The sequence below is a fragment of the Stigmatopora argus genome, chromosome 17, assembly GCF_051989625.1.
Source record: "Stigmatopora argus isolate UIUO_Sarg chromosome 17, RoL_Sarg_1.0, whole genome shotgun sequence".
Lineage (NCBI taxonomy): Eukaryota > Metazoa > Chordata > Actinopteri > Syngnathiformes > Syngnathidae > Stigmatopora > Stigmatopora argus.
In genome coordinates, this window is record NC_135403.1 from 3,898,403 (window position 1) to 3,926,380 (window position 27,978).

At 40.1% G+C, this 27,978-nt stretch overlaps 1 protein-coding gene across 2 annotated transcripts; it reads left to right on the forward strand.

The window, feature by feature from the left end:
* Positions 1–865: 865 nt before the first annotated feature.
* On the forward strand, positions 866–27,957 carry tlcd4a (TLC domain containing 4a). 2 transcript variants are annotated; one of them, XM_077624091.1, is made up of 7 exons: positions 866–1,135; positions 7,642–7,811; positions 9,644–9,733; positions 11,755–11,813; positions 15,040–15,134; positions 24,471–24,544; positions 27,371–27,957. In XM_077624091.1, the coding sequence occupies exons 2-7, from the start codon at positions 7,657–7,659 to the stop codon at positions 27,687–27,689; spliced, it is 792 nt and encodes a 263-aa protein (XP_077480217.1). In that variant the 5' UTR covers positions 866–1,135; positions 7,642–7,656; the 3' UTR covers positions 27,690–27,957. The 2 variants fall into 2 exon arrangements, with proteins under 2 accessions (XP_077480217.1, XP_077480218.1); XM_077624092.1 differs by having other exon boundaries at positions 27,391–27,957.
* The last annotated feature ends 21 nt before the right edge of the window (positions 27,958–27,978 follow it).

The window sequence follows — 27,978 nt, forward strand, 5'->3', positions numbered from 1 at the left end:
GCGGTGGGTAGTGGAGCCTATTCCAGCTGACTTCGGGCCAGAGGCGCAGGACACCGAGAATCGGTAGCCAACCAATCGCAGGGCACAAAGAGACAAACAACCAATCACTCTCACACTCATACCTAGGGGCAATTTAGAGTGTGATCAGCCTACCATTCATGTCTTTCGATTGTGGGAGGAAAGCAAAGTACCCGGAGAAAGCCGCGCAGGTCCGGGGAGAACATGTAAACACACGGGTGGACTGACCTGGATTTGAACCCAGGACCCCAGAGCTGTGAGTCTGACACGCTAACCACTCATCCACTGGGCTGCCTAGCTGTAGAATGTGAAATCAAAACATCTTTATCCTCACCTTTTTATTTCTACCTTTTACAAACAAATTTATTGCAAGATACAGATCATACAATGTTGAAATTGTCCCTAAAATAAAGTAATTGGCGCTTACCAAATAATATGTTTGCCTTCTGAGTACTAAACAATGCAGTTTTTCCGGGTTCAATTATTATCATTCTATTGCTGATAGTTAATTTAGATAGCAAGGGTGACAAGCAACCCACATCTCCCCTATATTAAAGCATTGTATAGTCATCAACTACAGTTTACATGTATATAGTACATACACTTGTCTTCAATTTTTATGTTTTCCGTAATAAGTAGTCTGTGTAAATTATGCGTTCTGTAAAATGTTGAAATTTTAACAGTGGGCCATGTGGTTGGTTTTGAAGTCACCAAGCGTTGGCTAAAAATAGTGATGCTGAATATTTTTCGATGTAATATAGCTTTAAGAACGCTGCAGTAACTTGAGCCCGAAAGAGCAAAGATAAATTGGGGTGGGTCCTTGCCTCAAGCAGGAACCAATCACAAAACGCCCCTCTAAAAAACATTCGCAGAAGCACACCATTGCAAATATGCACGTTAGCCATAGTCACGGTTTGTGGGTAAACATTGCCTGCTAGACGCAGTCTTCGTCCACTGCTTCTCTCCTTTAGCTTACATGTACATGTGCGTTTTAATCGAGCATGGACCGATATGATGACCGTGGGTGTGACACCGAGTGTGCTCCACTTTTGCCAGCCTCATCAACCTTTAGCAGCTGAGGGAGTGCAAGGCAAGACGTCTTCATGAAAGTCGTAAGGTAAGTGCGTACGTTCCATTTTCTCAATAAACCCCAACGACAAGTCCGCCGAGACTATGCGTCGTCATTTCGCCTTGCGCGGGGGTCTTGTATGTGGGGGAAAAAAGTGAAAGCACTATCGCTGTTTGTGAGTGTCACAGAGAGATGATCTATGTAGCAGGCGGCCCATCGTTTTCCACCAACACGTTTTACGCAAGCGCATTCTATACATTATACACTGAAAATGCAGGTGGTAACACGAGGCAACACGCCTAGGTCTCATCTTATCTCATTTTCTGAACCGCTTTATCCTCACTGGGGTCGCGGGGGGTGCTGGAGCCTATCCCAGCTGACTATCGGCCAGAGGCGGAGGACATCCTGAATGGTTGGCCAGCCAATCGCAGAGCACCAGCAGAGGGACAACCATTCACACTCATACCAATGCATGTCTTTGGAATGTGGGAGGAAACCAGAGTACAGTGGTACCTTGAGATACAAGCTTAATTCGTTCCGGGACTGAGCTCGTATGTCGATTTACTCGTAACGCAAATGAATGTTTCCCATAGAAATGAACTAAAAACAAATTAATTCGTTTCAACGCTCTGAAAAAACACCAAAAACAGGATATTGGATTGGAAAAACATTTTTATTTGTTCTAATTCGCCATCTATTAACAAAGTAACAAATAACTAGTGGTTTAATAGTACTAAAATGTGTTTAATAGTACTAAAATGTGTTTAATAGTACTAAAATGTGTTTAATAGTACTAAAATGTGTTTAATAGTGCTAAAATGTGTTTAATAGTACTAAAATTAGACAATTTTCGCGGAGGGGAGAGAGGAGTGGGAGACTTTTTGCACGGCAACGCGCTTGTAACATAAACAAATTTAAATGAAATTGGATTATGATGCAGACACTCAAAAATAAGTTTAATCTAACCTTACACTAAACTTAATTCTAATTTTGTTTTAAATTTTGATACCTTTCTTCTCCCGGGTTGGTTCTATTTGGCCCACCTCCACCGTGACTTTCAGATGCAACCTATCGAGGGTTGTTTGCTTTCGTATTCCCTTCAAAATATTCCGAAAACGATGCACACAGATGTCCTCACAATAGGATAACGCACGACCACTTGCCAACGAGACGTAATATATACTCCTCTCGTATTAGCGATCGCTCCGCCATTCGCACTGTCTAACAAGGAAAAAAAACACTGAAAAAAATGCAACACTTTGCCCAGTGCTCGTAGAGACATTACACGAGGGAGTTGCGGAGTGAGACAGTGCCCATAATGTTCTTATGAGCAGCCTCTCGCGTCTCGTATCTCAAGATAAATATTTGCCCGATATTTCACTCGTATCTCAAATTGTATGTCGGGGCACTCGTATGTCGAGGTACCACCGTACCCAGAGAAAACCCACGCAAGCCTGGGAGAACATGCAAACTACACACAGGTTAACCGACCTGGATTTGAACCCAGGACCCCAGAACTGTGAGGCCGTCGCACTAACCACTCATTTGCCAGGCCAAATACATAATCTAGTAAGTAACTCAAACCTTGATTTTTTTATGCTTAACCGAGACCTGGCTAAATGTAAACTCACCGATGGCAGGATTGCAAATAGCGGGATACACTATTTTCAGAAGGGACTGTATGGGGAACCGTGGCGGGGGAGTGATGTTCTATATTAGGGAATACCTTAAATGTAAACAAATAGAATGGGTCGACGTGCACCAGCCTTAAAATATTACTATCCTCACAGATGTCAATTACTCTGATTGGCATATATAAACCTCCATCCGCCTCTAATACATTCTACACGGAACTTTGGGCCCTTCTTAGGGAATCCGACACAAAAAATGAGGTTATCCTACTTGGAGATTTATATATTAACTGGCTCGATAAATCAAATCCGAGACAGTTGAAATCAGTTTACTAAATTTGCTTTACGCAACTAATCAAAAGTCCTACGAGACTAACTGCTCCTTCCGAAACATGCATACTATGAAGACCCGAATAATAGTAGGCACTGGAATAATAGTAGGGAGTGGAAAATTCCAAATGAATTAATAATAGTAGGCACCGGAATAATAGTAGGCAGTGGAAAATTCCAAAAATAATGAATATTAGTAGGCACGAGATAATTAGTGTCTAAACAGATTCGATGCATGTTTTTTGTAAAACGGATCTCGTTTTACGCATTTCGGCTCTAATCCGGATCGTCTCGGTCACTGGTAGCAGACGAAAACGTCATCGTCAACTGCTAATATTGTCATGCTTTAAGCATGATATGCGCACACGCATTCCCCTTTCACACGAAACAGGAAATGATTAAATCATTTCCTGTTTCGTTATTTAAGCAGCTATGAGTCATAGCGCTTGGGTCCGAATACATTCACGGTCGCGTCACGACAACGCGGCGCGACCATAACACTTTTACGTGCACCCTATGTGAGTAAATATGTGCCGCGTTGCATTTGTACGGTTTTCTATTGCTTAATACGGGGAATTCCAATCATTAATACGGGGAGGAATTGGCCCAGGTTGACAGGTATGACATTGTAATTATGTATATTGCAACTCTACCAGTGGCAATTGCACGTTCTTACTATTACTAGTACGTTAGTAAAAACAGCACGTGTGCTTTACACGTAGAAAGTTAATGACATAGAACAATGTTGCTGCTGCACAGACTTAATTGAGGCAAAAATTAATAATCGTAGGCACCCGAATAAGAATCGTAGGCATGCGAAAATTTGAGTTGAAAAAATAATCGTAGGCATACGATTATTCGGGTCTTCATAGTAGATCTGCTCATTTCCAATAAGTATAAGAGGATCCAAAAGACATTCAATATGATTGCAGGTCTATCAACCTCATTCTATTCTCAAAAAAGCTTCCTAAAAATGTGCCCAAAAAACATATCAGAGCAGATGAGAGTACCAAAAAGCGAGATCCCAAATCTGACACAGGCGTTAAACAAAATCAATTGGGATGATTATCTCTACCATAACCATACTAATGACAGCTGCAACACTTTCATGAACATTATCCGCGACAGTGTCTGCATTCACAAGAAAAATTAAAACAAAACCATCAAAAAAGAATCACCTCCCATGGTTAAATGAAGACATATAGACATTAATGAAAAAACTAGACCATGCTCTCAAAACATCACTGAAAACAAAAAGAATTAATGGCAGACAGACATTTACTTCTCTAAGAAACAAAGTAATAAAAGAAATTCGAACTGCAAAATCCAATTTCTTCATAAACATAATTAACACCACAAAAGGGAACACAAAAGAGATCTGGAAAAATATTTTAAAAAACTGGCAGGAAACAAACAAATAAAGGAACTACAATTGAAGGAGAAAACAATCCGTGAGCCAAAGGACATAGCCACAACTTTAAATGAATACTTTCTAGACTCCATTAAAGAACTGACACCTTCCACCCCTCAAATAGAATATCAACCACCACAACCGCTAAACACCAATGAACCCATTCTTAATCTGAACATTGTTTCTCAGTCACAAGTTTAAAAAGCGGTCGGTATCTGGCCTCAAAAGCTCCAAAGCAAAAGATGTGTTTAACATGGATGTAACATTTCTGAAATACCACAAAGAATCTCTCACAGCTCCATTAACTCATTCTCATCTCATTTTCTCAACCGCTTTATCCTCATTAGGGTCACGGGGGTTGCTGGAGCCAATCCCAGCTATCTCCGGGCCAGAGGCGAGGAACACCCTGAATCGGTGGCCAGCCGATCGCAGGGCACAAGGAGACAAACAACCATGCACACTCACACCCATACCTACGGGCAATTTAGAGTGTCCAATTACCCAACCATGCATGTTTTTGGAATGTGGGAGGAAACCAGAGTACCCAGAGGAAACCCACGCAGGCCCAGGGAGAACATGCAAACTCCACACAGATGGACATGACCTGGATTTGAACCCAGGACCCCAGAGCTGTGAGGCCGACGTGCTAACCATTTGCCCCACCGGGCCGCCAGCTCCATTAACCACTATTGTAAACAAATCCAAAAACGAGAGTCTGTTCCTTGAACCCTGGAAGTGCTCAGTTATCACATCGGTCCTTAAATCAGGGAACCCCACATTAACAAACAACTAGAGACCTATAAGCATCCTTCCAGCCATCTCAAAAGTCTTGGAATAAATAGTAGTGGAGCAAATTGTGGATCACATTAACAGCAGTCCATACACCCTTAACAGGCTGCAATTCTACCGAAACGGCGGTTTACTTCTTTCTAGAAAACATAAAATCAAAACTAGATAAAGGCGGGATCATTGGTGCAGTCTTCATTGATCCAAAAAGGCATTTAACACCATCAACCACCAGATAGATACTGTTGACTAAACTATCTAATTTTAATTTCTCACCAAGCACCCTAAATTAGATTGAATCATACTTTTCTGTGAGATCACAGTGCATCAGGATACAAAACACAAAATCTACGTTGGGGAATAACAGTCGTGGGGTACCGCAGGGATCAGTGCTAGGCCCACTGCTCTTCAGTCTCTACATAAATGATCTGCCAAGCTGCTGTCCTTCAACTGTCACCTGCCAAATGTACGCTGATGATACCTGTCCTATATCTCCACGCTAAAGACCAAAAACATGCTGCACAAGAACTCAATAACTGGCTTGAACTACAATTAAACATATCTAAGACTGTCTGTATGTACTTCTCAAAAAGAGCGACAAAAAACAGCGACCCCCAACATTTTTGTCCAGGGAAAAACAATCAATGTAGTCCAAGAATTTAAATACTTAGGAATCACTCTTGACTCTCAACTTTCCTTCAAACGACAGATAAAAACACGCTAAATAAAATTAAATTCAATTTGTCCAATTTTAGGTACATTAGAAACAATTTAACACCTGAGTCAGCAAAATTATATTTTGACACAATGATCATATCACACGACTTCCTAATAAGTTGGTCATCGGCCTGCAAAACAACACTAAAACCAATTGAAACAATTTATAAGCAGGCTTTGAAAGTATTGGACAGAAAGCCAAAACACACCACCACTGTTAGGTATTAAAGAAACACAATTGGATTGGAACAATACTGTTAAATATGCAGATGCCACCTTAGTCTACAAAATCTTCCAACACAAGGCCCCTCCTCCCCCAAGATTTTGTTCAAAAATTTCCAACACACCAACAAGGGCTGGCACTAGAGGTGACTGTGTAGTTCCCTTCAAAAAGAGTGCTTTCCGCCAAAGCACCTTCTCTGTCTGCGCCGCACATACTTGGAACTCAATACCAATTAACATACGTGAACTCCTGTCTCTGAACGTCTTCGCCAATCATGTTAAAGCCTGGCTGTTAGACGAACAAAATTGCAATCACGACGCTGTCTAAAATTGTAGTTGGACAAAGGCCTCAGATTTGTATCTTTTTTTACTTTGTCATCTGAGTGGGAGCTATAGATGTTCCAATACTGTCATTACAATATTTAAAAACAGTGTTAAAATAAGGAACAAAGAGATTTTGAGATGTGCATTCCACAACCACTTCTCTACAACATGAATTGTGTGTATCCTTCAGCGCCTGTAACAATCACATCCATCCAGATCCTCATGGCTTCAGGTGAAGGGGCCAGCATGTAGTAGACCCTGTCGTGAGTTTTGACGCTGAAAGTAAGGGACGGGTTGGGGCTCTGAAGGAGACAAAGAAGGAAATAAAGGAAATGCAATATTTGTGAAATGGCAATTAAGAGCTGGGCGATATGACAAAAACTGTTATCACGATAAAAATATATCAGTCGAATTCTTATTATCACGATAACTATAGCATCTTTTTGTTACAAATTTGAAACTTCAAACTTCTGTGAATATGTAAATAAATTACTTTCCTCCTTATTCAAATATGAAAGTAATCAGCACCTTCTCTGTCCATGCCTCACATACCTGGAAGTCAATACCAATTAACATACGTGAACTCCTGTCTCTGAACGTCTTCGCCAATCATGTTAAAGCCTGGCTGTTAGACGAACAAAATTGCAATCACGACGCTGTCTAAAATTGTGCTACCTGTGTGTGTGTCTAGTGTGTGTTATTGTTTATCTTGTACCAACACAAGGGATTAAAGATTGAAATTAGCCTGCAGCTACAATTTTACATATTTACATACATATGTTTATTAACATGAATATAAATATGTTCATTAATATTTAATTATTACTTAATTAAATCAATCAATAATATAATATAATGGTAAATAGCATGAACATTTGCTTTAAGACACAATTTTATTCTAGAAAATATTGATTCTGATTATTAATTTCCTTCCTAGTCTAGATTTGGTTTAATAATAGGGAACAGCAGGTCCAAAGTGAGTTTTCACAACCCATCAGGCCATATGGGAAGACAAGATATACTGTAATAATTACATTTCAGTTTCAATGTAAAAACAGCAAAAACTCTCCAGTATAGTATTTGCAATACTTGCATGTGCATACCTGGATACATTATTTTTCTCCCTTCCACAGTGGAATCGGGTGGCCATGGAAACATTCAGCCAGTTTATCTTCACCATCTCGGTGACCAGCTTCTTCACCTTCCAGTGGCTCTTTCACAAAGTCAGCCCGTGGATGTCAATACGCATCAGCCCGGGTTTTCTGGGCCTTAGCGACAAGCAGAAGGTGGAATGGAACTCAAGGTGAGTGTATTGTGATACTCTTGACTTGATCATTTCAAATTCTTCCTAAACATTTTTGGAAAAAAAATCTACCTTTAAAATAATAATAATAATAATTTAGCTACGTGCTAATTTGGTCATATAGGTTTTGACATTAACAGTATTATAGTACTATGTTGGATCACCAGTATAATCTTGTTGGAACAAGGGTCATTTCCTAAATTGGAAATTACTGTATTTTCTCGCATATTAGCCCCCTTTGCGTATAAGCCGTACCCATAAAATTGCCATAAAATTGTTGAATTTTACAATTTCTCTCGTATAAGACGCCGCCCGATTCACAAATTTTACCTCCATATTCATGCTTTTAATAGGGAGTACAAATGTGTTATTTAGAAGGGAAAATCTTGAGAAAAATCAGCGCACATGGTATTTCTGCTATACCGTATAAATTGAAAGGATCGTCTGCTGGATTGCACGTTCCTAAAGTGTGTTGCCTGCACGTAGACAAATTCAAAAAGGAAGTCACGTGAGCAGTACAACCAGGACGTGTGTCTGTAGCGGTCTCGTTTGTTATCCCTAGGTAAGATGGCGGCGCCTTGGTAAATACAATCATCATTTAGAAACTGCATTTTCTTTTTACATGGGTTGTCTCTATGTCATACGAAAATTGATTTGATGTTCTGAAACCTGTGTGTATGTGATAAATACGCAAAAACACAGAAATCAGGAAGGGGCAAATACTTTTTCACGGCACTGTATAATTAGAACATTGCAGAGTGTATGGAACGTCCTTAGATCTTGGAGTGCTTTGCCCTGCAGATTGTTTGGAGATGATACAGCAGATAGAATTCTAAACTCAACACCGTGCATGACTCACTCATTTTCATCATCACTCATTCTCACTTTATTACTCACTGATAGCACTCATAAAAATGAAATGGTGCTGAGGTTTATGAGGGGCAAATAAAAAGCAATGATTCGTGAATATAGGTCTAGGCTATGAGGAGGGCGGGGTCTTCTACGACTGAGCAATCGATGCAAATGCCACTGTGTCTTGGAATTGTAACTGTTGAGCCTGACCCCTCTGCTGTGTTTAATCTCTCACTATTGTGCTGGATCTTTGTGGCTCCCTGTCAGGCAAACATCTAATGTATTTGACCAAAAAGCTTAAAGCTCACTGAGAAGCCCTGAAGCAGAACTAATGATTTACAAACTAATGACTACAGTGACATGTTTGAATTTTATATCTGATTATTCATTCATTTTCTGAACCGCTTATCCTCATAAGGGTCACGGGGGGTACTGGCGTGAACGGACGTTTGGTCGCCTGGGTGAATATAATTTTGAGAGGTGGTTTCAACAGTAGATATTAAACTCTCTCATGAATATAATTTTGAGAACTGGTTTCAACAGTAAACTCTCTGTCATGTTGTCAAACGTCCGGCGACCAAACGTCCGGCGACCAAACGTCTGGGCGACCAAACGTCTGGGCGACCAAACGTCCAAGCGACCAAACGTCCAAGCGACCAAACGTCCGGGCGACCAAACGTCCGGGCGACCAAACGTCCGGGCGACCAAACGTCCGGGCGACCAAACGTCCGGGCGACCAAACGTCCGGGCGACCAAACGTCCGGGCGACCAAACGTCCGGGCGACCAAACGTCCGGGCGACCAAACGTCCGGCGACCAAACGTCCGAGTACTGGGTACTTGAGCCTAACCCAGCTAACTACAGGCACCAGGCGGAGGACATCCTGAATTGTTGCCCAGCCAATCGCAGAGCACTATATCTTATTAATGTATTAATAATACAGTAATGTAATAATTGATTGTGTTGATTATGTATTTTCAGGACAGTCTCTACTCTTCACGCTCTGGTAGTGGGAATCTTCTGTCTTTACATTTTGTTATTTGATGACGCCGTCAACAAAGACCCAGTCTGGTGAGTTTCTTATTTTTGAGCCTTTTATAAAAATAATTTAACTCCAGAAAGTGGCAGCATAGTAGCACGTCTGTCTCACAGTTCTGAGGTCAAGGGTTCAATGGCTTGTGGTTTCGGCCCTGTTATGTTTGCGGCTTGTGAAGCGTGGTAGGACCCAAATACATGGAAGCAGGTGAAGACGGGGAGTTAGGGTGCACTTACAAAACTTTAATACCTGAGGAAGGTCCTCAAAAATTACAACGACTTAATAACCAAAGAACAAAACCAAACCTAAGAGAGAAGACACGGGTAAATGAGGAGCTCTGGACGTGGGGAGAACACACTTGAACACCAGTTTACACAAGACGATCTGACAAGGATTAACAAATACACAGGGTTTAAATAGACAGACATGGGTTGACGAGATAATCAGAAACACATGGGCCACACAAGAGGCCGCAACCAGGGTCAGGCAAACGACAGGTGAACTCAATGGGCAATCACAAGGACAGATCGCATGAGAAAAAAACAACAACAAACACTGACCAAACTAATACTTAACAGGCCCTTTCTATGTAGAGTTTGCATGTTCTCCCCGTGCCTGCATGCTTACTCGGTAACTCAAAGCGCTCTTGGAATTTAATAGATCACTCTCACTCTACAAGTAGTAAAGAAGTCAGATTGAATTTCCAAACTCACCCAAATTAGAAACGACTACGACACTGACCAGAGAACAATGAGCAGCTGAGAGTGAATTGCCTGCACCAAAATAGTTAATGAAACGCTCTAACTAAGAGACCTGAAGCTTGTGTGTCTTTATAAAGTAGCCATTTAAGCATCACAAACTACGGTAATTTCAAAAACCATTAAAATAATAAGGATAATAAATTTTATTCAATTTGATTATAGATTAGCACACAGTAAAAATTGAAAAATTGTACATCTCTTTTATCTTTATTTACATGTACAGTACGCTGTAGGTTAGCAAGGACTGCAGGATCAACTTGAATCACACCTGGAACAGAAAAACAACCAAACTGAATGAACTAGAGTTAATGGAACACTCTGCAATACAGGAGAAAGCAGCGAGCATTCCAACAGCAAAAATCAAAGAAATGCTGGTGAAATTTCCTGGACGTTTTGTCTTTGTAGAAAAACACACATCCAAAAAATGTGTTAATGAGTCGTGCAATCGCCCACTTTGATGACGTTTGTCTGTTGGATAATAGAAACATTGTTAAAAGGGAATCGACTTTGAATAGTTTTTTTAAATTATTATTATTATTTCAAAACGTCCGTCAACCTGCCCTGCAGAAGGGAAACTTAAATCCCCTAATATGCTAATTTCTCTTCTTTTATATCAAAACAAGATCCAAAGTACGAAATCCCCTAAAACTTCCATACATTTCCTATATCCGTTATTTTATTTTGAGATTGTCACGGGATTGTTGAGTCTTGCTTTACAGTGTAAGTTCCCTTACACTCTGCTGGCCTCCCACTGGCTGTCTTTTTCCCCCGTCTGGTTAAAGCTTTACTATATTTTCACACCTATAGAGGCACTTAAAAGTATTAAAAAAATTCTAAAATGGACACTGTGCCCAATCAGTTGGGGTGCACCTTGTTCATTCATTCATTTTCTGAACCGCTTTATCCTCATTAGGGCCACGGGGGTGCTGGAGCATATCCCAGCTGACTCCGTGCCAGAGGCGGGGGACGCCCTGAATCGGTGGCCAGCCGATCGCTGGGCACAAGGAGGCGGACAACCATGCATACTCAAACTCATACCTAGGAGCAATTTAGAGTGTTCAATCAGCCTGCCAGGCATGTTTTTGGAATGTGGGAGGAAACCAGAGTACTTGGAGGAAACCTACGCAGGTCCGGGGAGGAGATCCAAATTCCACACAGGTGGACCGATCTGGATTTGAACCCAGGACCCCAGAGCAGTGAGGCCGACGCGCTAACCACTCATCCGCCGGGCCTCTGAACATAGAAACTTTAAAAAAATATGAATTCCTAATGTACATTGTTTCCCTTTTCAACAGGGGAGATCCTACTCTAGTTAAGACTAATGTTGCCATCACAACAGGCTACCTCATATCGGGTAAGTAAAGTCCCACAGTAGCTTCTAAAACAATGTGAAGCCTTCAAATTTTAAGTTCTCCGTTTTGTTTGTCTCAGTTTGAGTTTGATTCATTCAATAAAGGGAGAATACAGTCATCTCGCAGAAAATGTGGACCAGACATGGCGGAGATAATCGAAAAAGTCACCCCTAATATTACTACCCTACTATATATTTTTGCACCTATACAAAAATACAAGTACACAAGTACAATTATCTAGAATTTTTTTTTATAAAATGTTTTGGTTCTATATTAAAATAGAAAATGAATGAAAATATTATGCAATTCCTTACAACGTTGTTTTGGCTCGGTTCAATTTTATGCTTATACTGCAAATTCTTACGCAGGTGTTTTGGTTTCAATCTAATAATGGCAATTGTTTTGAATCAGATTACATTGAAATGTTTTCCATTTGTCGCGACTAAATACGATGAAAATATACTACACGTCAGAAATGCTCAGGAACGAAGTGGCGTTATGAGTGTAGCTCCTTGCAACTTGTAACCAGATATGTGAAAGATGTCTTCCAATTTTAATTAAATATTACTAATAATGATTTACTGATATTAATCATTATTCCAACATATATGAAAAGACTAATTCATATCTACATTTAATCTATACAGACGCTCCCCTACTTACGAACGAGTTAGGTTCCGAGCGATTGTTCATAAGTTGAATTTGTTTGTAAGTTGATTCAGTGCTATATTTTGTATTATAATTTATGTTTAAGGCATATATAAGTATATTGAAGGTTTATATAAGTGCATTTGTATGTTTAAGGCTTGTATAAGTAACACGCATTGGTTTGTACTGAAAAAAACATTTAATAAAATTTAGAGAATATGTACAGTACTGTATAGAGACAGAGAGAGAGAGAGATTTATGTATTAGAAACTGGCCAAAAGAAGCGATCTAACGACGATTGCACAGTTTTCTTCATTTTTTCATCATAAATGATGCGGTAGCACTGTATGGCATCATTCAATTGATTTGCAAACTTTGTGCAACGTTCAATATTTGGGTCCTGCTGCTCGATCTTTCTGTTTATAAATGGTACTGACGGTCGAACGATTCAAGTTGTATGCCCGTGAAACGCTCACCACTCTCACGCGCATCAAGCTTCGTTATTATTGCCACTCGTTTCAAATGAAATGGCTTGCCTCTTCCTTGCAACTCCCTCAATAGAAGCCTTTCGCTTTTTACCAACCATATTCAATAATGGATGCACGAGATATTTAATGATACAAATGAAAAAGGTTCTTTGCGCACTGGAGATACGTTCACGCACTTCCGCATTGCAACAAAGAAGGTAGATGCTGGGTGAGCTGAGCCCTCACAGCGCCAGGCGTATTAGTGACGGAAAGAAGCACTACTCGGGGAAAAAAATACAAAATCGAACTTACGAACATTTTTTGACATAAACGCAATTTGCAGACATGTTCGTATGTACCGTTGTTCGTAAGTCGTATGTTCGTAAGTAGGGGAGCGTCTGTATATTAAAAATGTAAATGCTTTAAGTACTGTAATCAGAGTGATGCTTGATTTAAATGGAAAAAAACAGGTTATTGGGAGCTTTAGTACTTTGTCGTCAGATACGAGAGGGATTGGATCATCAATGGAATCTTCAGGGGACAACGTAGGGGAGCTTTTCAGGAGGAACTTTCGCGAGAGGTTTTTGGCGCACAATAAAGCCGTCTTACTCGTCCAAAGAGCTCTATTTTCAGAAATAGGCGACGGTGTCTGCCGTAACGTCACACAGTGCTTTCACTTTTCAAACATTTTTGGGAAATTCCACCATCAGCTTCACTACCCCGAGGCTCCTGGCCGTCCCCTCAGAGAGCTCTATTTTTACATAAAGGTTATCTCATCCGCCATAACATTACCCACAACTTGCACTTTAAAACATTTCTGGGAAATTCCACCATTTTCTCCGCTACCCCGATGCTCCCGGCCGTCCGCTCAGAAAGCTCTTTTTTCGAATATGGGCGACGGCGTCCACCGTAAGATTGCCCCAGGCTCGCATCTCATCTCATTTTCTGAACCGCTATATCCTCACTAGGGTCGCGAGAGGTGCTGGAGCCTATCCCAGCTGACTTCGGGCCAAAGGCGGGGGAACTAGGAGACAAACAACCATTCACGCCCACACTCATACCTAGAGGCAATTTAGAGTGTCCAATCAGCCTACCATGCATGTCTTTGGAATGTGCGAGGAAACCGGAGTACCCGGAGAAAACCCACGCAGAGAACATGCAAACTCGACATAGGTGGACCGACCTGGATTTGAACCCAGGTCCCCCACTCTGTGGCCAACGCGCTAACCACTCAGCCCCCGGGCCACCTTGTTAATGAACATGTATATCTAAATATGTAAGAGTATAGCTAAAGGCTAAGTTCCATCTTTCGTGCCTTGAGCCGGTTGAAAATAAAATCAATTAAGTGGTAATACAGGACAAAAAACTAGAAAGCAGCATAGAAACGATTAGACATACACAAGTACCACAGGTACAGGTTGGGATCACAGTGTTGTTCATCCAGCAGCCAGGCTTTAAGATGATTGGCAAAGAGGTTCAGAGACCGGAGTTCACGTATGGTAATTGATATTGAGTTCCAGGTAAGTGAGGCATGAACAGAGAAGGCGGTTGGCTAAATGTACTCTTTCTGAAGGGAATTATCCAGTCACCTCTAGAACGAGCTCTTTTTTGATCGGTTGGATTTTTTTTTTTTTACAATTTCTTGCAATGTGATGGAAGATTTTGTAAACCAAGATGGAATCAGCATATTTAACAGCAGGGGTCCCCAAACCAGTCCTCGAGGGCCGGTGTGGGTGCAGGTTTTTGTTCCAACCGTTCTAGCATAAACAGTTTGACCAATGAGATTTCAGCAGAAAACAAGAAGCACCTGACTGTAATCCACTGATTGCACTTGTAGGAGAACAGATTGGTGAAAAGGTGTCCTCTTTATGGGTTGGAATGAAAACCCGCACCCACTGCGGCCCTTTGTGGAATAGTTTGGAGACCACTGTTTAACAGTATTGTCCCAGTTCAGGCATTTGTGTTTTTTTATTATCTGACAGTGATGTTACGTTTTTTATTTTCTGTCCAAATGCTTTCAGAGATTATTTATTTAATGGCCTGATTGTATGTGTGCAATTTTCTCTTTGAATGTTCTAACCCTCTTTTATCGTTTTATCTTTCTGTTTTCCAGATCTGTTGCTAATATTTTACTATTGGAAGGCGATTGGAGACAAGTTTTTTGTAGTGCACCATCTGGCAGCGTTGTATGCTTACTACTATGTACTGGTGAGTGCCCTGTTGTCCAATAGCAGAACGTGCAGGCAAGACGGGAAGGGGCCGATCAAGGGTGAACAGCAGTGTCCTGGCAGTCTTGCAATTTTTAGTAAACTGACAACCAGAAATCCTTGTGAAGTTATCCTAGGTCAGTACAATGTCATAGGCAAGGTTGATGAACATCCTTCGAAATAGGAGTACATTAGGAGAAAACTTATGTGACTCAAGGAGCAATTTCGGATGACTTACAAATTGTTTGAGGGAGGGCGGCCGGGCGGCGCGAGGTCAGTTCACCTGTGGGGAGTTTGGATGTTCTCCTCGGACTTGCATGGGTTTTCTTCGGATACTTCGGATACTTCGGTTTCTTCACACATTCCAAAAACATGCATGGTAGGCTGATTGGACACTCTAAAATGCCCCTAGGTAAGAGTGTGTGCGTGGCTGCCTGTCTCCTCGTGCCCTGCGATTGGCTGGCCATTGATCCAGGGTGTCCCCTGCCTCTGGCTCAAAGTCAGCTGGGATAGGCTCCAGCACCCCTCACAACCCTAATGAGGATAAAGCAGTTCAGAAAATGAGATAAGATGAGTCGTTTGTTACCAAACACTCCTCGGAGACTAAAATACACCCCAAGTATTACTTAATAAACCTTTTTATGCATGAGAGTTACTTATTGCATATGAACTACTGTAGCAGAAATGGCCTAAAAGTCAAATACAAAAAGGGAAAAATTTCTTTTATTTTAATACTATCTTAAAGTTCGACCTTCAGGGAAGTCTAAAGCAGTTTCTCCAATTGCCACAATCTAACGAGAGTCAATAACACTTGAGAAATTAAGTGAATTACTTCTATCAATTTGCGAATTGGTACAAGGTCCTTTGTCAGTTTTAAGGATTGCAACGAAGAATGTTGACAGGGATTACAAGGGTGACTTGCCAAAATTATTCCAGGAACACACTGACACTTGATTCAGAAGGTCACAATGGAACTAAATCTAAATAACTGCTGGTCTCCCTTACTGTAATTGAAGGTCTGTGCGCATGACCCGACAGCAAAAATGGTACCCATGCAGAGTTCAAAGGTGGAAACCACTGTTAACACTGCTAAGAACAAAAATAGAATATTCTATGGATTTACAAGCTAAACGCTGACCTCTTTAGATCTGTGTCTGCCATAAATGTAACGGATCGTTTTGTTTTTTTTAGAACAAAATACCATGGTCGTGCTAGTGTGAGGATCTGGGGCTTTTTACTATTTTTTTCTACTTGAGGACCTTGAAATCTTTCTGTAATTGTTTCATGACTTCAAGCTGAAGCGCACAGGTGAAAAGGCTTAAACAAAATAAAAATGTTACTTTTTTTGGGCTTGTAAACATCTATATTTTAATTTCATTAAAATGGTATGGGATTAAAGGCCATTCGTGAACGAAAATCCAGTTGCTGAATTAAACTACATATGTCCACAGACTTATGAAAGATCCAGTTAATTATAGAAAACATTTCATTTCAGTTGGTACTGGTTTAGGGGGAACTTTTTTTATATATACATAGCCAGACTGCTTTGAATACATTTTGGTTCCTTTATAAAATTGATCTTACACATTACAGATAGAGAAACTGCAACAAACCAAAAAAATGGAGAAGGAGGCAAATACTTTTTTTCCATCACTGTGGGTCAAGTAGTGTAACTGTGACTTTACTAAATTGGGGCCGGTTCTTCAAGCGTTGCTGATTTGTTCAGAAATTATACTGAAAATAATCTTAACACACACCTATTTACCTAGTCGTTAGTCTACTAAAAGCTGGAACCTACTGAAGGCGGAGGTTATGTATTTAGTTCCATGTCTCTCTGTCTTTGTGTGTATTAGTGTTAAAGATAACTAAAGAACGATTTAAGGAATCATTATCAAACTTGCAGCATGTTTACTACATAAATCAGATTACATTTTTGGGGTATTGAGGTCACAGGGACAAGTCTGCTGTCTCAGTACTCCTCTACTTCTCCTTTTCACTGTTATGACAATAACATTTAATGTTTTTTCTTGAACATTTGATGAAATACTCATGCATCATAAAATGGAATTTATTCAATGCTCAACTGGTTGTTGATAGCTGTAACTCACTCTGACATTGCTGTTCACTCTTGGTTTGGTCTCAAACTCTCTAAATCGTCAGTTCTCGGTTAGATGAATGAAATGATTAAATATATGGTATTTTTTGCATGGAATGCTCAACAATGGTAATGGCTTTTGAACCCACTCCTATTCTCTCTACCGTCCTTCTCCCCTTCTCTGCCCCATCTTAATCTTTATAATTCATGTTTTACTTACCCCACTTCTCTCCAGATATATTTTTTTAGCTTGACACCTGCCTTGCATGCCGACAAGAGGTTCCTTCAGAGTATCTGTTAGCATGCATGTGAACAAACTTTGTTTAACCTAACAACTAGCTGCATATCGACGATACCGTTTGTCATGCATTTTTGTGCTGAAGCCTTGAGTTTAACCTCGTTCTGCTATGCCCTTCCTCTTGCAATGGCCTCCAATGGAAAACCTTGCAGAGCCACTAAATGCTTTTTTAATCTCAAAAATTGTCTGGGCCCCACGTAATAAATTATTATTTTCAAAAGGCTGTACAGCATGCATTACCCTGACTTTAGTTTTTGCCCGGCAGTAGGAACTAATTTAATTTCAATAATTCCAAATATCTTCCTATTCACAACTGAAAGTAATAAAATAATAAAATACAGTCGTAGCTCTACTTACGAAATTAATTGGTTCCTGAACTTGTTTCGTAACTTGAATTTTTCGTAAGTAGAGCAGTTCATATATGTAAATTCTGTAATTTGTTCCACGTTACATAAAAATATAGTAACTTAACTCTTTAAAAATAATCAAAGTGTCCCACATTTGTATGAAAGATGGGAGAAACAGACAAAAATGAATGAAAATGATTAGAAAATTATTTATTAATGTATTAGAATTAATAACAAGCATGCAAAAACATTGTCTATTCTTGGAGTAGTTACAGTACAGTAAGGAAGAAGCTAACGTTAGCACACGAACACATGACCATAAACACACATCTAAACAACTTCAAATTGAATTCAAAACAACTTAGCATTAAATAGAACTCCAAAAGTCTAACAATCTCTATCTCGTCGTTCAGTACAGAGAGGACATGCCAAGGAGTTGTCGCTTTTTATGCTTCCATCTGCTTCAATAGCGTAGCAATGCTAGGAGATGGGTTTACAGCTGGTCATATTGCCTTGCAATATCAGTCAACCGCACGCCACTTTATGTTGTTTTTCGATGATTATTTATTTCATTCGCAAATACAACAAACGGCGGTCAAAAGAGTTGTTGTTGTGAGAAGAAGTAAATCAGGTCGCAATGTTACCGGGACAGTTTGAAAATAAAATAACGAATACAGGAAATGCATTTATGTTTTGGGGATTTCCCAACTTGGATCTTGTTTTCATATATTGGGACGGTCAATTGCATATCAAAGTTTTTCGTAACCTGAAAATTTGGTACCTAGAGGCATTCGTAAGTAGAGGTATGACTGTAGTCAAGACTGGATCTCTACCGTATGTTCTCGCATATAAGCCTTATTTGTAACAAAAAGAAAATGATGACTGAATCAAGGGTACAGCTTATATATGCACAAATTAAACTTGAAGTGCACGGAACTGCAAGGTGACAAAGACGAAACGACATATCGCAAGACAATGCGGCCGATACGGTTAATTATTTCAAAATAGAGATAATATAAACAGATAACACGCTAAACAAAATTTATTTTCTCATCTATGAATGAAATTCAAGAAAAAAAATAAACTCTCTTGCATAAAACATGAAAAAACTCACTTGTGCCTGCCATTGCTCATTTACCTTTATACCGGTAGTTAAACTTGCTCTGACTGGCCAGATGTGATTAGCCTTGATACATGTGTTCGTAGTGTTTACCACATCCGAATAGTTGTTAAGGCTGATCGAAGGTCTTGCGGTCGATCATTAAAATATCAGCCTTGATACCTGCGTAATGTGTGCTATAATAAAACCTTGCTATTATTGCATCCAGAGACTTTGTGATTAGGGATGGCATGACAAAACTAGACCGCTACGGACACATATCCTGGTTGTACTGCTCGCGTGACTTCCTTTTTGAATTTAACATCCTTATGATATTGACTCAAATAATGTGCAATCCAGCAGACGATTCTTTCAATTCATAAAGTATCTAAAAAATACCATGTGCGATGATTTTTCTTACGATTTTCCCTTCTTAGTGACAAACTTGTACTCCCTATTAAAACCATCAATATGAAAGTGAAATTTGTGAACCAGTAATTGTCTTATACGAGAGAAATCGTAAAATTCTACGATTTTAAAGCAATTTTTAGGGTACCGCTTCTACTTGGAGGAGGTCAATATGCGAGAAAATACGATAGTCACTACAGTGATGCAAATCATAAGCCCATTCTGTTTATTTCTTCTTACTTAGTTCATGTCATTGTCACTAAAATGGTTGTATGGCTTGTAAAATAAATGCATGCCTCCCTGTTACTAATAATGCCACTTGTCTTCACCGTGTACAATTTTTAGCCACGTGAGGCAGCAGAAATATTTTTATTTAATGTAACTTCAGAATTTTTGGCGTGAATGTGCCATGTGAGTTAAAAACTCATGAACACTGATAAATAATTAGATTACTTCTTTTTCTTTAAAAAAAAAAGTACTACTTATAGCTGTATATTAACAATACAACAGTATATTTTGGGAAAGCAGAACTAGCCCACGTAACAATTTTAGAACACATCCATACTGTTACTGGACACTCATCACTGTCGTAAGAAGTTAAAACTGGTGGAAAACATTTTTTTTCTGTGAATGCGAACCAAAGTTGACTTTCTGTAGGGTTCATTTCATCAATTTTGGATACCATGTTAAGTCATTTGTTGTCAAGGTTTTATTAGTTAAGTTGGTTACGTATGCTCTGTATGTAAATGGTTATGTTAAAATGACAATATGGATTAACCTCATTAAAGCATGTAGGGGCATATATTCAATCATTTTAAGCATCTGAGGTAAAATAAGCATCAGTGATTTTTGCTTATTTTTTATTGTTGTGTAGAAGTCTTGAAGAAAAGAATGAGTTTTAACCCCTACAAATCTTAATATTACACCTATGCAACTTTAAGATGCATGCACATTTTCTCAGTGTTTGTACTGTCACTTCATATTTGCTTATTTACATATTTAGAGGCATTTTATGTTGCTTTTGTTCTTATCTTTGTCTCTAACATTAATCACTCCTCTTCAATATCCACATGCAAAAACTACCAAGTTGGCCTGTAAAAACAAAGTTCATGCAAAAACTACCAAAAAGGGGGTGGGTATGTAATGTGTGTCATGAAGGGAGCTCTTGATCTAGATAGGGATATGCTCCTCATTTTAATCCTTTCTTGTCTGCTGTTATTGCTGTTTGGTTGAACTGAGCAGATGTGATGCCCAGTCACAGTATGGACTTACCAGTTCCTAGAGGTATTAGCATGCTCGTGCTAGGTGGAAAGTAGTTGACAACAGAGTCTACACTGATTTCTATCACCTAATAAGTATGCTGTAATGAAAAGCTTTTATTTCAGCCTCAGAGGTAAGTTTCCTTTTTGTATGGTGCTTAAAGGAGCCATATGGAAGAATTGTACAAAAATTATTCATTAAATTACCATAATCTTTTAATCGATTTTAAAACATTAACACGTTTTCTGGAAATGCACTCTAACATGTTTCTCAGTGGTTAGGTCGTGATCTTCTTTTAAAAGTTGATACTAAGCGATTTTGGTTGGTATTGTTTTGATTATGTGCTTACAACAGATGTCCCGCCCTCCACTAAACAGCCAATTAGAAGATCAGTTCTTTGTCTTGGAGGTTCACTGGGAGGACAGCTCAGATGCATGATTAACAGCAAAGAATGCTGAGATAGGCGATGTAAATGAACGATAAGAACAATAGACATACAGTAGGTTGTAGACCACACATGCTCTACGTTCACATGAATGCTAACCTTAATGTGTTGTTGTTGGTGTCGGTCTTTTTTGATAAAAATACAATATTGCTATGATAACGCAGAAAACGATAATCACTGAATTGCAATACATTTATCTGGCAACCCAATGTAGATGTTGTCCAGCCATCTATTTTCTCCGGCTTATCCGATGTTGGGTGGCAGGTGCAACAGCTTTAACAGGGAAAACCAGACTTTCTTCTCCCAGTCACATGATCCAGCTCTTCTGGGAAGATCCCAAAGTATTCTCGTGGGACGCACGCCTCACCAGAGAGGTCCAAGAGGCATTCTAATCAAATGCTCGAGCCACCTAATCTGGCTCCTTTCGAGTGGAGGAGCAGCGAATCTACTCCAAACCCTTCTTGAATGACTGCTCCTCGCTCTCTTTAAAGGCTCATAAATAGCTTGCGTTTTTTTGTGTTCACGAACTTCGTAGCTATTCACAAGCATACTAATCAATCCGACAAATTTCACCAATTTATTCATAAGTGGGATTCACTGTGGGACGTTTCTGTGGAAGGCATGATCAAGACATTGCGCTGGAATTTGCGCATTCTTGTGAGAACATGATTTTATCTGTTTGACAGACATTCTTAACCAGTTGAATTTGGTGTGAGTCGTTTTCTTAGTCGTGATGCAGATGCAACGCAGCACTTCCAGTGTATTTCCTGAGTAAGGAAGCCCACAACCCGATAGAGGAAGCTTATTTTGGCCGCTTGTATACAAGATCTTGTTCTTTTTGTCATGGCCCCAGGCCGTGACCATAGATGAGGATAAGAACATAGATTGACCGGTAAATTGATAGCTTTGCCTTTCAGCTCAACTCCTTCATCACAAGGGAACAATACAGACTCCACAACACTGCAGATGCCTCCAGTACCTCTAAAAAGACCTTCCCATGGAGGCTGAGGAGTGTGATCTCCCAATAATTTGAACACACCCACCGGTTTACCTTTTTGAAAAGGGGGACCACCACCCCGGTCTGCCAATCCAGAAGAACTACCGATGTCCACATAAGGTTGCAGAGGCGTGCCAACCAAAACAACCCCACAACATCCAGGGGCTTTAGAAACTCTGGGTGGATCTCATCCACCCCTGGGGCTTTGCCACAGAAGAGCTTTTTACTCTCCTTAGTGACTTCGCCCCCAGAAATAGAAGAATCCACCTCACACTCATCAGGCTCTGGTTCCTCATTAGAGAGCAAGTCGCTTGATTTGAGGCTTTCTTCAAAGTATTCGGCCCACTGACTCACAACATCCTGAGCCAAGGTTTGCAGTGCCCGGGCCTCACTTTACAGAGTTTTGGTGGTGTAAAAAAAAGTTGCTTCTTCAGCTTGGTGGCATCCCTTACAACTGGTGTTGTGGTATTGCAGCCACGACAGAGACTGACCACCTTACGGCTGCAACTCAGCAAAAGAGGTGCAGAACATGGTTCACTTGGACTCAAATGTCCCTCGCCTCTCCCTGGACATGGGCATAGATGAGAGTTTGAACTCTGATAGGGGACTCAGCCAGGCTTTGCCAGCTGACCGTCACAAAATGTTTGGGTCTAGCAGGCAAGCATCTTCCCCCACCATCGGCACCAACTCACCACCAGCTAGTGATCGGTTGAAACGAAAACAAGGTCTATCATTGAACTGCAGCCTAGGGTGTTCTGATGGTGCTAAGTGCACATATAGACACCCTTATGTCTGAACATAGTGATTATCATTGACAATCCGCAATAAGCACAGACGTCCAACAATAAAACATCGCTCAGCTTCTGCTCAAGGGCACTGTTCTTCCCAATGAAGCCCCTCCAGGTCTCTTTGTCTTTGCCTGCATGAACATTGAATTCCCCCAGCAGAATGAGGGAGTCATCAGTAGGGGCTATCATGGAAGGGCAAACTATTCCACAAAGGGCCTACTAGTAGGTGCAGGTTTTATTTCCAACCCATCAACAGGTTAATTGCAGTCAGGTCCTTGTCTACTGGAGTGAAACCCAATGTACAGGCACCCGGACGCTTCACAGTTTTGATCCTGGTTGCAGTGCCTTGAGTGAAATATGTTACCCAGTAATAACATTTTATAACACATTTAATAAAGAGATTCAGATTATTTTTTTTTTATATTTTACATCAATGCCGTATTTTCAATAATATTTATTTGCCTCGTTTTTCTTCATCTTTTGTGGCAAATGGCAAACCACAATTTGTGTATCAAAATATCTCAAATTGTTTTAGAGATTAGAGCAGGGGTGGCCAAGTCTGGTCCTTGAGAGCCCCTATGCAGTCTGTTTTCTTATATCTGACTCCTCTACCACACCTGAATCAAATGACCAAGCTTCAAACCGATCCCGATTATTTGATTCAGGTGTGTTGGTGGAGGGAGACATGGTAAACAGACTGGATAGGGGCTCTCGAGGACCAGACATGGCCACCCCTGCTCCAATCTCCAAAACAAAAAGAATGCCAACCTTGCTCAATGCAATAAACACTCATTGGCCTCAACATTTTTCTGAGTTTCGCAACATAAAATTTTACAATTATGATACACAAATTGTGGTTTGCAGTTTGCGACAAAAGTTAAACAAAAACGAGGCAAATAAATAAAATTGAAAACAGTGCATTGATGTAAAAGAAATTTTAAAAAATGTTGGATTAGAGAGTTGATGCAGCATGGAATGCAATTTCTCCCAAAATTAACAGTCTTTCAAGTCCAGAAACAATTTAATTTTCAAAATCCTTGGAATAAAAATGGCACAAATGACAGTTTCGGACAAAATATCTTAAAGGCCTTTTTTAATATCATAACCTGCATTTTTGCACTACTATTGTTTTACTAGGTTTCTATGCCTCTACTTTATTGTATTTAACTACTTTTACAATTGAATGTGAGCACTCTTTAACACTCAAGCACAATTGGACTTGAAAATTTACCAGGAAAGAAAATTCTGACCAAGACAATTTTATTTTTTATTTTTATTTTTTATAAGGCTGTTCCTTCCATTTGGCTTAATGTGTGTTTGGAGGTATAAAAATCATGTGAACATGTTGCTTAAAGTCTCAAATGATGGTACCTCATGATTGTGAGTTCAACTTTTGTCCCCTTGAGGGCAGCTAAAACAAGTTACATTCCATGCCAACCTTGTTAGGACGGTATTGTATGTGAAATCTACTTTATATTTGTTGTAATATACCATACCTCTTACTTTTGTCTGGGGTGAGATCATTCTGATTTATACTCGCTCCTGTTTGTGTACCTTTTTATGTCTTGTTGTTTTCCCTTTCTTACTCTCTCACCTGCAGGGCCAAGGCATGTTGCCTTATTTTGCTAACTTCCGCCTGCTCGCCGAGTTTTCTACTCCTTGTGTGAACCAGCGGTACGTACCATTACGTTAGCAAGTGGCCTAAAAAAAATCTAAGGTTCCTTTTTTAGCATTTCCTCTTTTACCGAAAATGTAGCTGCAATTGACCTTTCGCAAAAGCTCCGCCCCACTTACTGTTGTTACTCCGTCAAGGTTTGTGACTCCAATGGTACTATCTATCGCAGTTGTTGTGTCACAGAGGTCGCTTGGAGGGCAACTCAGATGCCTGATTAACAACAAAAAGGCCCAAAATTTCACCATCAAAGGGAAGGAAGCCTTAAGAAGCAGTTTTGACAGGCTCTCAGCATCACACATAGATCCTGGTGAGACCTTAACGATTTTTAATTGAGTCAGATTAGCATTTTCAAAAAAGTGTGAATATTGCGGTGGGCACGTTGTCCTCATGGTACAAACGGAACATTGTTTAGGCCTGAAGGAAACTACCAGACTGGATCAAATCTCTCAGGCGATCTACCACTAGTACTTTGGTGATCGACGTAATGCACACCTCCCAGATAACCTCTTGGGGGACCTCGTGTTCAATTTACATCCGGTAAATACACCTCACTTAACCATTTTGGACATCCGCTGTTTATTTAGCCTTTCTGAGGCTTGTGTAAAGTTGTATGACTATTGGCAGGCAGGTAATGCCTAATGAAAACACGGAAATAAGCATTGTGACAGTAGGGGAATGGTAAAGGTTTTTTTAGTAACAGTTGCTCGGACGTTTGACTGGTCAGTATTTGGGGGGGGGGGGGGGGCGGAGTTTGTGAGAGGTCAATTATGTACATTTAAGAGGTATTGTGGGCTCTTACATGAATCAACTCATTTAATGCCAAATAAATATAAATAAATTGGCACAATATTCATACAAGAAAGATGGTACAATCTCCGTAATAATATTGAACACTTTACATGAATTCTCAAACAAGATAGAAATGAGTAAAATAACAGTTAGGACACAATTTAGCATTGAAGTAGACCTGGGCGATGAAACGTTCACAATATCGTCATGACAAAGCCTATGTCCGATTTATTATTTTTATTATTATTATTATTATTATTATTATTATATCAACATCATTAATCTTCCATTCCGCCCATCCTCGAAAGGGTTGCGGGGCTTGCTGTAGACTGTCGTCGGTCGTAAGGCAAATTACACCCTAGACTGGTCGCTAGTCAGTCGTAGGGCACACAGAGAGACAAACAACCAAACACACTCCCAATCATACCGCCACCAGCGGGAATTGAGCCCGCGCCTGGCAAGTGAACCTCTACACCACGAGGCGGCCCTACGTTAACAATAATTATCATCAAATATTTTTTCCTCAACATCCATTCATTTTCTGAACCGCTTTATGATCACTAGGGTCGCGGGGGGTGCTGGAGCCTATCCCAGCTGACTTCGGGCCAGAGGCGGGGGACACCCTGTACAGGTGGCCAGCCGATCGCAGGGCACAACAATAATAATAAAAAAAACTTACAATAAAATTCAATAAGTTTAAACTACAATTACACCACACAGAACGGGGGCTCTGATGCGACGTGAATACTAGTTCCACACCACTGTTCAGTAGAAGAAGATGGTAAGGAACAAACTACTATTTTTAGCATGGTTCGCTATTGAGCAGCTAATACAGAGCATATACAACAGACGACTATACCACAGCCAAAATGAGCGATTGTGAGATGCAGGACAACACTGTGCTGACCCACTAAAAAATCCAAGTGAAGTCTCCCGGTCATTTTCTTTTTCTTTTTTTTTAAATGCCCCTTAAATACCTGTGCACAAACACCACCCTTTTTGAAAAAATTCTTAACTCATTTTAACCCATTGTCCTCATTTGAGGACAGCCAGTAATTGTTTTATTTTCTTGATATCAAGGAGTTTCCCCATTTTATGCAAATGTTATGAAAACTTTTCAAAAATCTAACATTTGTTAACTTGGGTTAAAATGAGGTAAGTTCATCCAACTTAAAGAAATGGCCGCGTAATGGATACAGAAAATGTATTGACGTTTTTGTAACTACCTTGAGGCACTCATTTGCATCTCAAAAGGTTTTGTAACCTGAAAATTTTGTCCCTAGAGGCATTTGTAAGTAGAGGTATGAATGTACTTTCATATTTGAATAAGGATTAAAGTAAAAGTTATTTACTGATTCACAGAAAATTGAAGTTTAAAATTTGAAACAAAAAAGATGTGATAATTAGCGATATCGACCGATGCAATCAATTTGAAGCAGTATGCAGTATCTAAACTGAGCAGCATATAAATAATATCACTGCACAGCGCCCACATGTGTATGTGTATATGTATATATATATATATATATATATATATATATATATATATATATATATATATATATATATATATATATATATATACATGTGGGCGCTGTGCAGTGATATTTATATGCTGCTCAGTTTAGATACTGCATACTGCTTCAAATTGATTGCATTCGTATCCCCAGAATCGACCAATGACCTTCCGGATGTCAGTTATACTTGCGTAGAATGTGAGTGAATTGTATCGCCAGATTTAAGGTAATATACACCCCCACTCTAAAGGATATAAACAAACTGTTCACAGAAACTAAATAACTTCCTTGCTGTAGAATATAATAGAGGTGGGCTGAACATAGTAATATATAAAAACAATACAAGTTGGACTCAACAATAAACACCACACTTTTTTTTCTGTCCACTTTCTCATCACCAAATTGTTAGGCCTATACACTAAGTTATTTCAAATGAATTTCACAATAGAAGGTTCCATCACCAAATTCCACCCTAGCAGAAAGTTTTGTCAACCCTCTGTGTTGTTGTTGTGCTTGCAGCTGGTTCTTTGAGGTTCTAGGTTACCCAAGGACCTCCCGACCCAACATGGCAAACGGTGTGGCCATGGCCCTGGTATTTTTTATGGTGCGTGTGGCCGTCATGCCCGTCTACTACAGCCGCATGTATTCTGTTTACGGCTCCGAGGCGTTTTACCTGGTGCCCTACGGCGGACGTCTCGCATGGATCTGCTCCAGCATCTGCTTGGACATCATGAACATCATGTGGATGCACAAGATCGCCCGTGGCTGCTGCAAGGTGTTGAAGGCAGCACGCAGGAGCAAAGCTGGCAGACCTCATGAGAACGGGAAGACCAACTAAGGCCAAGTAGCAGACAGGTGCACTGTAAATTAGTCGACTGGAGCCCTAACAGGGGCGAATGTAACAAGGAAAAGATGTTTTAAAAGCTGGCATAGGAACACCTGAGACCAAGCTTCAAGCCATGAAATGACCTTTAAGCAATACCTGTGTTGCTTTTATTTCTTTTTTTTAACTGGAACAATTCACCACTTTTGTGGACGAAGGAGCTCAAACTGAAATTGTTTACTAATCGCACCTACACTGGTAAAATAAACCTCATGCTGTCAGAGATCCTCATTAGTGGTCAGTG

Coding starts and splice junctions, on each gene's coding strand:
- tlcd4a (XM_077624091.1), top strand. CDS start 7,657: ATGGAAACATTCAGCCAGTTTATCTTCACCATCTCGGTGACCAGCTTC. Junction 9,734..11,754: donor GTCAACAAAGACCCAGTCTG/GTGAGTTTCTTA, acceptor CCTTTTCAACAG/GGGAGATCCTACTCTAGTTA. Junction 15,135..24,470: donor ATGCTTACTACTATGTACTG/GTGAGTGCCCTG, acceptor TCTCACCTGCAG/GGCCAAGGCATGTTGCCTTA.